Consider the following 15,364-nt stretch of genomic DNA (forward strand, 5'->3'; position numbering starts at 1 on the left):
TTTTATTTAGTTCCGAGAATTTTCATATTTATCTACATTTTAAACCTTCTCTGGACTTCCACAAATAATTCAAGACCAAAATTAGCCAAATCGGTCCAGCCGTTCTCGAGTTTTAGCCAGACTAACGAACAGCAATTCCTTTTTTTTTAAAGAGATTTTTCTGTATATAAAATTAAGTCTATATTTATTGTTTTTACTAAAGTGAAATTATTATTTAGACAGCCTGTGGTATTTGACGGTTGCGATAATTATCTTTAAACGTATGCACGACAGCTTGACCCCAATGCGCTCTTCAATAATTTATTCTTGTTATTGCTACTCTATGTGCATATCACTACATAGTATAAAACAAAGTCGCTTTCTCTGTCCTTATAGCCCTATGTATGCTTAAATCTTTAAAACTACGCAACGGATTTTGATGCGGTTTTTTTTAATAGATAGAGTGATTGAAGAGGAAGGTTTATATGTATATTGACATCGATTAAATAGTGGAGAAATCAATAATAAATTACAGTTTCCGAAGCGAAGCCAGGGCGGGTCGTTAGTCTACTATATAATTATGTACTCATGAAGTTTATGACAATAAACGGCTCCATTGTTACCAAATCATTTTTCTAGATGGGTAAACGACAGCTCACTTGGTACTAAGAGGTTAACGAAAGCCATAGACGTTATAACGTTCCAACCTTTGAAAGCATGGCTGCTTCGCGGCAGACATAGACAAGACTGTGGGTGCCCATCGGTGTGAGTCTACAATACGCTTTAAGATTGCTTTGCTCTAACTAATCGTTGATAGCCTAAGGGCTATTCTAACTACGCGCGGACGGATACCTACGTGAGCTTAGGGGGCTCAGCCTGAGAGAACTTGCTAACACTAGCCCTAGCAAGAGCAATGCTCCGTTGATACTACAATAGAATCGAAATCACACGCCTTAACAACCTTATTTGTATTGTTTTGAGGTAACAGATAAATAGTTTTCTAGTAAAATTGGATAGTAATATAATAGAAACTTTTGTTTAGATGTAGCTCGAACATACAAAAATGTAAATTTTTATATATTGCGATTTCTTGTACCTTGTCTACGGATCCCCTTACAGTCCGCCGACCGTGACATGCTAGGTCATGCGCTCATGCGTCTTTAAATATTTTTCCCCTTAAGCAAATTAACTTTTATAAACATGTGTATGTAGGTACGTGTGTCAGGGCTTCGTTCGCAGAAACAACATCAATGCCACTGATTCACCATCTCGTTGATCGCGGTTAAATCTTTATATGCGTCGGTTGATTCATTATTGGTGTTCAATGTCATATATTTTTCTTTGGATGTGGTCGTCCTTTAAATCGATTATGACATAGTCGGGAACTGTTGGTGCAAAAATTAATAAATGCATGAAATAATAAATGACAGGAAAATTTCGTATGCTTAATTTATAGTTTGCCATTTGCAATTGTTTTATTTAAGAGAACGCGCGTTTCGGACACAATTTTAAAAACTTAACTAATATTTTATATTTGTAGAATTATCTGTTTGTTTATTCATGCTTTGCGTTCGAGCGTATTTTAGTCGATTTAGTCCAAACATTGTTAGCAGGGAATGTTTCACGGATAGTCGTACTTTTAGTGTAAGATAGGTGGCTCAAATTGTTTCAACAAATGTGTATATTTCATAATTTTACCGAAAAGCACATACAGGAGATAATTTCAGATGTGCCACTCGATGCTCTTCCGTCTCCACCAGGGTCTTCACTACATAGTATAAAAAAGGTCGCTTTCTCTGTCCCTATATCTGTCCCTATGTATGCTTAAATCCTTAAAACTACGCCACGGATTTTGATGCGGTGTTTTTTAATAGATAGGGTGATTGAAGAGGAAGGTTTATATGTATAACAACATCCATTAAATAGTAGAGAAATCAATAATAAATTACAGTTTCCGAAGCGAAGCGAGGGCGGGTCGCTAGTTCTACTATAAATACAAAGTATAAAAACAAAAACACGAGAAATTTCAATCGATAAATTGTAATTTTTTCGTACAGTCCAAAACTATAAAATACCGATTGCTAATATCGATTTTCTAATAATTTCGTTTATTACAATACAACATCGGTTATCTTACAATCCGGTACGCTTTGTAATTTCGTAGATAATACGTACAAAAAGTATCGTTATCTTGGAGTTTGTTTATTGTAACAGTTCTCTATTCTGTACACAGTCGTAACATAGTACTAGTAGTGTTAATAAAGACAGTGATCATGAGATGATGGTGCACCTAAGGTTATATATAACTTCCCATTTTATGCATAAGAAAACGTGCAATCTGTTAATGAGCGTTAGTAAATAAAGTGATAGTAGAAATTGTGTGTGCGTTCAAAATGCGGCTTCACCTTAATATTGTTTTTTTTTTAATTCGGAAAGAGACTACTTTATCAACGTGGTATCGATTTAATTTATAAAATTGTTATTACCTAATCCTCAGTTTTGAATAACAATAAAAAAATCAGCAAAATCTATCATAGGTATTCTCGTACGATGGTCGAATGAACAAAATAATAATATGTATGAACAGGTAGACAAACAATTCACGAAATTTTAATTTAAGCAAATACAGTGAGTGCAGCTTAATAATTTTGATGTTTTTGTTGTTAAAATAATCATTGTGCAAACACATTCAGTTTTCAGAAAATATAACATTCTATAGGTATTGTTTTTTTATTTTTTTGTTATTCTTTATTAAAGCCATTTAGGTTAAGTCGGTTAGGCGTTGTTAAAAATTAAATTATTTGGCCTATATGTTATAATAATATACTCTATGTTAAATTCAAGATAGCCGATATAAGTTCGATAGAAGAAATGTTTAGGTTTTATGAATACATGTAGACTTTTATTTGTTAGGACCCGAGAACAAATGAGATATAGGGCAATTAAATAGTTTTAGTAATTAAAATATAAAATACTGACTATTATTTAATTACATTTAATTACTTAAGATCAAGTTAACGTGACTTTGGACTAATGTTCAATTAATAATCAAACTGTACTACTAAAGCAATGAAACAAATTGAGTACTTTAGTTCGGTTTTTCGGATTATATAAAATGACCTGTGATTTATAATATGTATCTACGCCATGTGATTTTTTTATATCTTTAAAAGTCACCATCTGCCCTTCTGTTTCTCCGCGTACTTCTAACCTAAGCTACTTTAGTGATTTGAATCATTGATTGGTGTTCACTCATAAAAAGGGCCATAAACGAGAAATTTAGGTTTGGAAACCTTTGAATAATGTAATTGAACATTTTTCAAAAAAGGTAATAATTAATTTGCTTCAAGCACGTGAGATAGATCTAAAAAATACCTAGCTCTAAAATATTATTGTATCGGTTGTGTGTGAGGTGTTTGATATTTGAAAAATTAAGTTGGCAGGTACGCAAAAACTTTCCGAAAACGTAAATAATCTACTTTCACATGAAATTGGTCGTGATTGCTCGATTTTAATGTACGTTACCTGATAAGAAAATAAACTTTTTCCCGCTTTTCGCGGGTCGTAGACAAAATCTAACTACTTTTATATCTGTTGAATAATATAATGACAATAAAAAACGAGAAATTAAACCGTAAAAATGGATGGATGGATCCATAATGTTTGGCAAAACAATTGATATAATTCGATGAACATTATTATAACCGCCCGCTACGATAGTCTTGTATATTTTCGTAAATTCGCACCAAATCTCAAACGGTACACAGGAATTCACTAAAAGAGTAAAAAAAAATTGATGGTTATATGAATTGTAATAAAACGCATAGCACGACTTTTAGTTTTCCACGTCCTAATTCAATTCATAGTTAACATTTTGCTCTGTAATCAACGCTGACATCACCACCAAGTAGAGATGAAAAACAATATTTGAATTAAAATATTAAGCACTGTTTATTGAAATCAACGAAGCTATGTAAATTTTTATTAGGGATTTTTTGATGATACGCATTCGAAAATTTCTGATTTATAGCGTGATCAAATTAAAGGCTCTGTCGCTGTGTCATAAATGTTCAGTGGTTGTTGCCAAGGCAACGAGCGTGGGTCGCTAACATGTAGTCTACATTTCAGGGTAAAAATCTATACTCGTCGTCTGCTTATTAACACTAGTCCTTTAAATTAGTGTAGGTACCTACCGAATGGCAGTTTAAGCATTCATTGGGATTCATGTAGAAATTCGTTGTTTATTATGATTTTCATTTTAGTTAGTCATCGTATATATTGTATTGTGTATGTATATAAGATTATAATAATGAAAAAACCCACAAAATGAGTTTAATATTTTTTTAAATATTTTAATAAGTTTTTGAACTAACATTTTAATGTTTTATTTAGTACTAGGAAATGGGTGTCCAATTTGTTTTTACCTACCTACCTATCAATATTTTTTAATGTTTCGCCAATATACATAATTGAATAAATATGAATATAATACGTTACGTTAGTAGGGCAGAAAAATGTAAAGAACAAAGATTTGCGATGTAAGTATTACTTTACATATGTACATACATACGGACGGCGTACCAACCGTGGTAGAGTCGGTGAGACGTTACAACGCGGCAGTATTCCGTGTGAGCTCGACGGAGGCCATTGAATTCTGAAACAGTACGCGCTTATATTTAACATATTGTTATGCTGCTATTCTATTAGAGAAAATAAAAAAAACAGCATGAATAAAATCACGAATTGGAACGTATTAAACGTCTGTGATTCTTCGTTCGTTCAAAATATATCTGAAAAACCCTAATCTTAACGGATTCCTTGATGTATTCACAAATAGTTAACTGGAATTGGTGTTACATTTGCCGTGAAATGAACATTTAAATTCTATGTCCATAATCATGAATTGTGATGAGTTTTGAAACAGATTTGGGTACAAGGTATATGAAATGAGCGCGATGGACGCGTGCGATGGCCGATTCTTTAACGTTGCCGCCTCTGCCATTGCCACGAAGATTTCCGCTGTACCTTCATCCTTATTGGTTTAAAAGGTGTGATTTCTGCATTAGGTTTTATGCGCTTAGATTAAGCTATTGTCAAATAAGCAAACAAAAAAATAAAATTTATTAACCGAAGTAATTCTTTATCAGGCGTCACCGTTGCCCACACAACGATGTCCCGGAGCCATTGTTCGATGTGGAGCACACGACGAGCGTGGTCTCCGCGTACAAAACTGACTATGACGAAAAGCACGTTAGTCGCACCACTGCTGTTCATCATGAAGATCACTTGCGTCTTGAAGGTGATTTCCAAGAACCGGAGCGCCCAAAGTGGCAACCGGCTGAGAGGCAAAAACCAAAAAGGCCCGAAGACAATCTCAAACCAGAAGGCGAATTCGAAAGAAGAAAGCCCGAGGAGTGGCGTCCAGGCGATAGAGCTCCCGTACGACGTCCGGAAGATAATCTGAAACCGGAAGGTGAATTCAATACACCAGAAAAAGAATCATGGCGACCAGCAGAAAGACAGAAGCCGAAGAAACCTGAAGATAATCTAAAACCTGAAGGAGATTTTGAAAAACGTGAACCGGAGCAATGGAGGCCAGGAGACAGAGCGCCAGTCCGCCGTCCTGAAGATAATCTTAAGCCTGAAGGAGATTTTGAAAAAAGAAGACCTGACGAATGGCGCCCTGGGGATAGAGCTCCTGTACGCCGCCCTGATGATAATTTGAAAACCGAAGGAGAATTTTGGGAACCAGAAAAGGAACCATGGAGACCAGCCGAAAGACAAAAACCTAAGAAACCAGAAGATAATCTAAAACCTGAAGGTGATTTTACTACACCAGATAAAGAAAAGTGGAAACCGGCGGAAAGACAAAAGCCTAAAAAGCCAGAGGATAATTTGAGGCCAGAAGGTGAATTTGAAAAACGACAAACAGATGAATGGCGCCCAGGCGACAGAGCTCCAGTACGCAGACCAGAAGACAATCTTAAGCCTGAAGGAGACTTTGAAAAAAGAACCCCTGATGAATGGCGTCCAGCTGAAAGACCTACGCAAAAAAAACCTAAAGATAATCTTAAGCCTGAAGGTGACTTCCAACAACCAGAATCTGAAGAATGGAGACCCGCCGAGAGACAAACTCCTAAAAAGCCTCAGGATAATCTCAAGCCTGAAGGAGAATTCGAAACGCCTAAACCAGAAAAGTGGCGTCCAGCAGAGCGTCCAACTCAAAAAAGACCACAGGATAATCTTAGACCAGAGGGAGAATTCGAACAACCCGAACAAGAGGAATGGAAGCCTGCTGAGCGTCCTAAGCCTAAAAGGCCTCAAGACAACTTACGTCCAGAAGGTGACTTTGAAAAACGCCAACCAGATGAGTGGCGCCCAGCTGAAAGATCAGTTCAAAAGAAACCAAAAGATAATTTGAAACCAGAAGGCGATTTTGAGAAACGAGAGCCAGAAGAATGGCAGCCTGGTGACAGAGCCCCCGTTCGTAAACCTGAAGACAATCTCAAACCAGAAGGTGATTTTACGACACCTGAAAAAGAAACATGGCGACCTGCTGAACGACCGAAGCAAAAAAGACCTGAAGACAATTTACACCCGGAAGGTGAATTTACAACCACTAGAGCTATCACTGAAGATTACAAGGTAGTCATTGGTGAAAGAGCAGAAATTGTTCGCCGCGTAGACAACATCATAACCGAGGGAGAATTCACTGGTAAGGAAATATTACTCATTTGTATGGTTTAGGTTGAGCGCTGTATTATTGTAACATCAGAATTATATTGTGTTAAATATCCATTGATTTTAAACAAAAGATGAAATTTCACATAATTCAACTTATTGTAATAATCTGGACATATTTTTCAACTGTTTTGATTTAAACATTACTTACTTTACTTCGTGTATTTCAGATACCACAACTAGCCGTACCGAATACACTGCAAAACCAGTAGAGAGGCCGAAACCAGTCCGTCGTAATACGTTCACGAAAATTGAGGGTGATTTTACGACAGAAACCACATCGAAATCGGAATATGTCGATCATACTGATGTTGTCGAAAGAACAACGATTGTTTCTAAGAAAACTGATAATTTGATCCGAGAAGGTGAGATAGAATTTGTAACATCAAATCAGACAGATTTCACTGAAAAAAGCACTCCTATTGAACGACCACACAGGCGTCGTACCTGGACGAAAGAGGATTTCGAAAAATTCTACTCAACAGAAGATGTGCAGACAGTTTCAACTACACAAGAAGAATATAGGATCTACGAAGAAACCGATGTGCGGCAAACTTATAAGAAGCCAATAGATAATTTGAAACCGGAAGGTGAGTTTGAAACTCCCAAACAAGACAAATGGCGCCCAGCAGAGCGACAAACCGCTAAAAAACCTGAAGATAACTTAAAACCGGAAGGTGAGTTTGAAACTCCAAAACATGAAGAGTGGCGACCAGCTGAGAGACCTAAACAGAAAAGACCACAAGATAATCTCAAGCCAGAAGGTGAATTTGAGAGAAGACAACCAGAGGAGTGGCACCCAGCTGAAAGGCCAACTCAGAAAAAGCCCAAAGATAATCTGAAACCTGAAGGTGAGTTCGAACAGCCGAAACCTGAAGAGTGGAGGCCTGCAGAAAGACAAACCCCTAAAAAGCCTCAAGATAATCTCAAGCCTGAAGGTGAATTTGAAACACCCAAACCAGAAAAATGGCGTCCTGCTGAACGTCCAACTCAAAAAAGACCACAGGATAATCTTAGACCAGAGGGAGAGTTTGAACAACCTGAACAAGAAGAGTGGAGGCCTGCTGATCGTCCTAAGGCTAAAAAACCTCAAGATAACCTTCATCCAGAAGGTGACTTCGAAAAACGCGAACCTGAAGATTGGCGTCCAGCTGAAAGACCAATTCAAAAGAAACCGAAGGACAACCTAAAGCCTGAGGGAGAATTCGAACAACCAAAACATGAAGAATGGAGGCCCGCAGAAAGGCAAACTCCTAAAAAGCCACAAGATAATCTAAAACCAGAAGGTGAGTTTGAAACACCCAAACCTGAAAAATGGCGACCAGCTGAACGACCAACCCAAAAGAGGCCCCAAGATAACCTTCGACCCGAGGGAGATTTCCAACAACCTGAACAAGAGGAATGGAGACCAGCTGAGAGACCTATTGCAAGAAAGCCAAAAGATAACCTAAAACCAGAAGGTGACTTTGAACACCCAGAACCAGAAGAATGGCGCCCAGCCGAACGACAAACACCTAAAAAGCCCAAAGATAACTTGAAGCCCGAAGGAGAATTTGAAACACCTACACATGAAAAATGGCGACCAGCCGAACGTTCATTGCCGAAAAAACCAGAAGATAATTTACGTCCTGAAGGAGATTTTGAAATTAGACGACCTGATGAATGGCGGCCAGCAGAAAGACCGCAACAAAAAAGACCAAAAGATAATCTTAAACCTGAGGGCGAATTCCAACAGCCTGAACAAGAAGAATGGAGACCAGCTGATCGCCCTAAACCTAAAAAGCCACAAGATAACCTTCATCCAGAGGGTGACTTCGAAAAACGCGAACCTGAAGATTGGCGTCCAGCTGAAAGACCAATTCAAAAGAAACCGCAGGATAACTTAAAGCCTGAGGGAGAATTTGAGCAACCAAAACATGAAGAATGGAGGCCTGCAGAAAGACAAACGCCTAAAAAGCCACAAGATAATCTAAAACCAGAAGGTGAGTTCGAAACGCCCAAGCCAGAAAAATGGCGACCAGCTGAACGACCAACACAAAAGAGGCCCCAAGATAACCTCCGACCAGAAGGTGAATTCCAACAGCCTGAACAAGAGCTGTGGAGACCGGCTGAGAGACCTATTGCAAGAAAGCCAAAAGATAACCTAAAACCAGAAGGTGATTTTGAACACCCTGAACCAGAAGAATGGCGCCCAGCCGAACGACAAACACCTAAAAAGCCCAAAGATAACTTGAAGCCCGAAGGAGAATTTGAGCAACAGAAACCTGAAGAATGGAGGCCTGCTGAAAGACAAACACCTAAAAAGCCACAAGATAATCTCAAGCCTGAAGGGGAATTTGAAACGCCCAAACCAGAAAAATGGCGTCCGGCTGAAAGGCCTACACAAAAGAGGCCCCAAGATAATCTTCGACCTGAAGGAGAATTTCAACAACCCGAACAAGAGGAATGGAGGCCAGCCGATCGTCCTAAACCCAAAAAACCCCAAGATAATCTTCATCCAGAAGGTGACTTCGAAAGACGCCGTCCAGATGAGTGGCGTCCAGCTGAAAGACCAATTCAAAAGAAACCGAAAGACAACCTTAAGCCGGAAGGTGAATTTGAGCAACAGAAACCTGAAGAATGGAGGCCTGCTGAAAGACAAACACCTAAAAAGCCACAAGATAATCTGAAACCGGAGGGTGAGTTTGAGTCACCTAAACCAGAGAAATGGCGTCCAGCTGAACGACCTACCCAAAAGAGGCCACAGGATAATCTTCGACCCGAAGGCGAATTCGAACAACCTGAACAAGAGGAATGGAGACCTGCTGACCGTCCTAAGCCTAAAAAGCCACAAGACAATCTTCGTCCAGAAGGTGACTTTGAAAAACGCCACCCAGATGAGTGGCGTCCAGCTGAAAGACCAACTCAAAAGAAACCGAAAGACAATCTTAAGCCAGAAGGTGAATTTGAACAACCGAAACCTGAAGAATGGAGGCCTGCTGAAAGACAAACACCTAAAAAGCCACAAGATAATCTGAAACCCGAGGGAGAGTTTGAGACACCTAAACCAGAAAAATGGCGTCCAGCTGAACGACCTACCCAAAAGAAACCGAAAGACAATCTTAAGCCAGAAGGTGAATTTGAACAACCGAAACCTGAAGAATGGAGGCCTGCTGAAAGACAAACACCTAAAAAGCCACAAGATAATCTGAAACCCGAGGGAGAGTTTGAGTCACCTAAACCAGAAAAGTGGCGTCCAGCTGAACGACCTACCCAAAAGAGGCCACAAGATAATCTTCGACCCGAAGGTGAATTCGAACAACCTGAACAAGAGGAATGGAGACCTGCTGACCGTCCTAAGCCTAAAAGGCCGCAAGACAATCTTCGTCCAGAAGGTGACTTCGAAAAACCGAAACATGAAGAATGGCGGCCTGCTGAAAGACCAACTCAAAAGAAACCGAAAGACAACCTAAAACCGGAGGGCGAGTTTGAGTCACCTAAACCAGAAAAGTGGCGTCCAGCTGAACGACCTACCCAAAAGAGGCCACAAGATAATCTTCGACCCGAAGGTGAATTCGAACAACCTGAACAAGAGGAATGGAGACCTGCTGACCGTCCTAAGCCTAAAAGGCCGCAAGACAACCTTCGTCCAGAAGGTGACTTCGAAAAACCGAAACATGAAGAATGGCGGCCTGCTGAAAGACCAACTCAAAAGAAACCGAAAGACAACCTTAAGCCGGAAGGTGAATTTGAGCAGCCGAAACCTGAAGAATGGAGGCCTGCTGAAAGACAAACACCTAAAAAGCCACAAGATAATCTGAAACCGGAGGGCGAGTTTGAGTCACCCAAACCAGAAAAGTGGCGTCCAGCTGAACGACCTACCCAAAAGAGGCCACAGGATAATCTTCGACCTGAAGGTGAATTCGAACAACCTGAACAAGAGGAATGGAGACCTGCTGACCGTCCTAAGCCTAAAAAGCCACAAGACAATCTTCGTCCAGAAGGTGACTTCGAAAAACCGAAACACGAAGAATGGCGGCCTGCTGAAAAACCTGTTGTAAAGAAGCCTAAAGATAACTTGAAACCAGAAGGGGAATTTGAGAAACCAAAGCAAGACGAATGGCGCCCTGCTGAGCGTCAAACCCCTAAAAAACCTGAAGATAATCTCAGGCCTGAGGGAAAATTCGAGACTCCTAAACACGATAAATGGACACCAGCAGAGAGGCAAACACCTAAGAAACCCCAGGATAATCTAAAACCAGAAGGTGATATGGAGGTTGTTAGACGAACCGATTACACGGCAACTCGAGGTGATCGTGTCGATATAGTGAGACACGAAGATCATTTGAAAATGGAAGGAACCTTTGATATTCATCGCTCTAGAGATGACTACAAACGCATAGAAAAAACCGAAAAGGTGGTAATACAAAGACATGAAGATAATTTGCGCACTGAAGGTGAGTTTATTGATCTTCAAACTCGCAATGATTATAGTGCAACTAAAGGCGAGAGAGCGCCTGTTGTAAAACCTCAAGATAACCTGAAACCTGATGGTAAATTTTATAAGCCGGAGGTGGTTCCATCACAACCGGCTGAAAAACGTAAGCCTTTCAAACAAGTCGATAACATTACAATTGAACGAGATGTTGACTTACTTCATAAACAAAAAATCGAGCGACTCGATATTATTAGAAGAGAAGATAATTTGAAAATAGAAGGAGAATTTGTAGACATGAAGCAAAGAAATGACTACAATGTTACAACTGGTGAAAGAACAGCTGTTGTTCGTCACGAAGATAATTTAAAAATGGAAGGAAAAACGGAACATGTTCGTACCTCTGATACATATCGTGTTGTAAAAGGACAAAGAGTGAAATTAACTCGCAGAGAAGACAACCTTAAAATTGAAGGAATATTTGAAGATCACACTAGAAGAGATGATTATAAAATCATTAAAGGCGAACGGTCAGCTATTGTGTACCCTACTGACAATTTAAGGCCTGAAGATGAACAGAAACCTAAAGATGGTCCAAGAGTAGATCAAGAACCCAAAACCACTAAGCCATCAGATAAAACAAAACCGACTGATAAAATTAGTGATTCTCGACGCAAACCAGATGAGACAGATGGTACAAAAATATATGATAGTCCTCATAAACGTATTGATGATAAGCGTAAACCCACGACTGTACAAAAACCCGAAGAACAATTTTCAGAATCACTTCCCAGAGATAATAGAAAACCGGGTGAAACAGAAAAATCACAGAGACCTAAATGGAGTACACCTGAACGTCCCGATCAGATTAGACCAAAAGATAATCTGCACCCTGAGGGTGATTTTCAAGATAGACCTAAAACACAATGGCAGCCTGGTGAGATTCCAGAGCAAGTAAGACACAAAGATAATTTGAAACCTGAAGGTGATTTTGACCGTCCGTCGAAACCCCAATGGCAGCCTGGAAATCGACCCAGTCCTGTGAAACCTAGAGATAGCCTTTACCCAGAAGGAGACATGAGATCACGCTCTCCGCCAAGATATACTCCTGGTGAAACTGCTACTCCGGTTAGGCCAAAGGACAATTTGAAACCCGAAGGAGATTTTGAACATTCATCTCGGCCAAAATGGCAACCAGGAGACCGACCGAGTCCCGTTAAACCAAAAGATAATCTTTACCCAGAAGGTGAAATGAGGTCGCGATCACCATCACAATATATTTCGAGTGAAACGTCGACACAGATAAAAACGAAACACAATTTGAAGACAGATGGCGACTTTGACAATTCATCTAAGCCAAAGTGGCAACCGGGCGATAGACCAAGCCCAGTTAAGCCTAAAGATAATTTGTATCCAGAAGGAGATATAAGATCTCGTTCTCCGACACGATACACTCCAGGTGAAACACCGTCTCAGATTAGACCTAAAGATAACTTGAGACCTGAAGGCGATTTTGATCGTCCGGATACTCAGAAATGGGTGCCATCTGAAAAGTCTGGTCCCTTCAGGCCCAAAGACAATATAACCAGGAATGGAGAAATCATTAGAGAAGACAGTTACAAATCGAGTGAAGGGGTTAAAAAAATTGTAGGTTCAAAAATAATAACAACTCGGGATGACAATGTGAAATCACAGTTCAATAATCGTAAAACCACTGCTATCCATCAAGATAATAAAACGTTTAGCACGCAATCAGAAACTCACACAAAACAATCTCATACTGAACATTCTTCTATCAAACATGTTCACTCTGGGACCCATAAATATATCAGTACGTCAGAGGATATAAACAATCGCACCACGTCAGAAGATATAAACGATCGCACAATTTCACAAAAACGACCCGAATCAACATCATCTTCGGATATCATTGAGAGAACTCGATCACCAAGCGTAAATGATCGCAACGTAGTTCGATCATCAACGGATAGAAAAATTATAAACAAAACAGACATCAAAAATGTTAGTACGTCTGTCAAGAAAACAATCAAACAAATAACGGAAAAGAAACTTAGAGGCGGTAAGTGGGTTACTGTTACAAGGAATGTAGAAGTAGATCTTGTAACTGATGGCGAAAAAGGAGGACCAAGGAACGTACATCCAATTCAATCACCCAAAGATCAGCCGCATGATCAACCTTCTAATTTTAAACAGAACGATGGACAGACGATTTCAAAAATGGTCACGAGTGACCAGAAAACTACATCAACAAGTCAAGATAAATCACAGCGTTACGACTTAGACACTAATAGACAAGATGTCACTAGCATTCGACATGTCTCCAGCGGTCAGAAAATTAACCAAGATACGGATAGCAATATTCGTCATCTAGCATCAGAACGCACCGTGACTTCTAGTGACCACGGAATTACATCACACCAGCATACGCAGCAACATAAAAATATTTCAGAAAGTCACACCCATCAAACTATAGGCTCCACTACTTTAACAAGTAAAACTGATCAAAATACCTCTCATTACACTCAACATTCTTCTTCGGACAGCCATGTGAATAGACAATTGCGAGGAGAGTCTACACAGAGAGTACTAAGTTCTGACCAATCATCGACGACAAATCAGCGTCACGTTTCAGAAAAACATACTCAACATTCGACTATCGATAGCAATGTCAATAGGCAAGTGAGAGGAGGATCTTCACAGAGAATTGTATCTTCAGATCAAGTCGCTTCCACAAACCAACATCATACTTCTGAAAACAAAGCACAGCGGAACATAAATTCGACAACATATATTACATCAGGAAGCCGCGTAGAGCAGAACGTCACATCTGCGCAACATTTAAACAGTAGAAATCTTAGTGATAATGTTACTAAGACAAGCATTGAATTTCAAAGAGCGATGCACGGTGGTAATGATGCGAGCTATTCAACAACTGACAATTCTACTCGTAGTGGTCACCATAAGCGCACCTCCGATTTAATCACGGACTCTACTTCGACGAATTCAATTCTGCATCGCAAAGGTGTTTCTTCAGCCACTGAAGCTCATCATACCACCAGTACAGCGGCAGCTGCTCAAAGAAAGAGTATCGGCAATCTATCCGAACGTGGAGAATATATAAGCAATTCAACTCAGAGCACTGACAGAAAAAGCATCAGTTCCATGCATCGTTCCACACGAGACAACATAGGCGTGATTTCGCAACACTCGGAAAGTGACTCCCATCGCCATCAGATTAAAAGAGACGGCCAGTCAACTATGACAGTTGATCGTCAACCTAAGGCGGTTGTTCGAGACAATCTTCGCATCGGCGGAGAGTTTTATGGTCAGTCAGAAGCGCGTTACGGTAGCTTCTCTCGATCTGAACAAACACAAAGAACCGATAGGTCAGAACGCGTCGAGCGAGTAGAAAGAGTCGCTCGTCATGGCCATAACACATCGCATTTTGTACTGGGTGACGGTAACACAAGTTATAAGAGAGAATACACAGCACATGTGCACGGTGTGTGTCCAGCTACCCTGATCGAGTCTCCACGCACGCCATACAAGCATACACGAGACTCTCGAGAACATAAGTTCTACGCACAAAGAACGACTAAGACTCCACAGTGAAGTAACGAAAACTAACAGAAAGAGCATATTATTATCCCCATTCCTTTTTTGTTTTAAGATATCTAATCTAAGTTTCAAGCAATGTATTTGTCATACATTTTATAATTCAAAATAAGCTATCCACACTTTTTTTATTTCGTTAGTCGCTAATATGTTTAACGTGCCTTATGATCAATTACTTGCCTACCATATTAATGTTACGCGCACGGTGTACGAGAATAATATTATGATTAACATTTTTATATAGGTACTATAATTATTACCTACCTATGTATTTTTATTTTGTCAAACATTGCCATGTAATAAATATTTATAATAAATATAGTGTTTTATTTATATACAAAATGTAAAATCAGTTGCATTACTCCTATAATTAAACAAAAAAAAACATACTATCCTAATAAAGAACCTACTCTTGTTTTTATTTGATATAATACATTTCTTTACCTGGTACAATTATTTCATTTTAACAAAAATAAGTCTAATTCCAAGACAAAGCCCAGACATTTTGATATTAATGTCCACCAGAGACGTGTCAGTATCCAATTATATTGGAAGATCTACCTATTCTTTTCGATGTCGTGGTGGCTTAAAGCT

General features: G+C 39.4%; 1 protein-coding gene across 1 annotated transcript in view; it reads left to right on the forward strand.

Annotated features, from left to right (window-relative positions):
• The window catches only part of LOC101745941 (titin), a 39,646-nt gene extending 24,559 nt beyond the window's left edge, over positions 1-15,087 (forward strand). Inside the window, exons 3-4 of the mRNA XM_038017671.2 lie at positions 5,127-6,694; positions 6,891-15,087. Of these exons, the coding sequence (XP_037873599.1) occupies positions 5,127-6,694; positions 6,891-14,767 (9,445 nt within the window). The 3' untranslated portion in view covers positions 14,768-15,087. The remainder of the gene's footprint in view (positions 1-5,126; positions 6,695-6,890) is intronic.
• The last annotated feature ends 277 nt before the right edge of the window (positions 15,088-15,364 follow it).

The sequence above is a fragment of the Bombyx mori genome, chromosome 19 (assembly GCF_030269925.1).
Source record: "Bombyx mori chromosome 19, ASM3026992v2".
Lineage (NCBI taxonomy): Eukaryota > Metazoa > Arthropoda > Insecta > Lepidoptera > Bombycidae > Bombyx > Bombyx mori.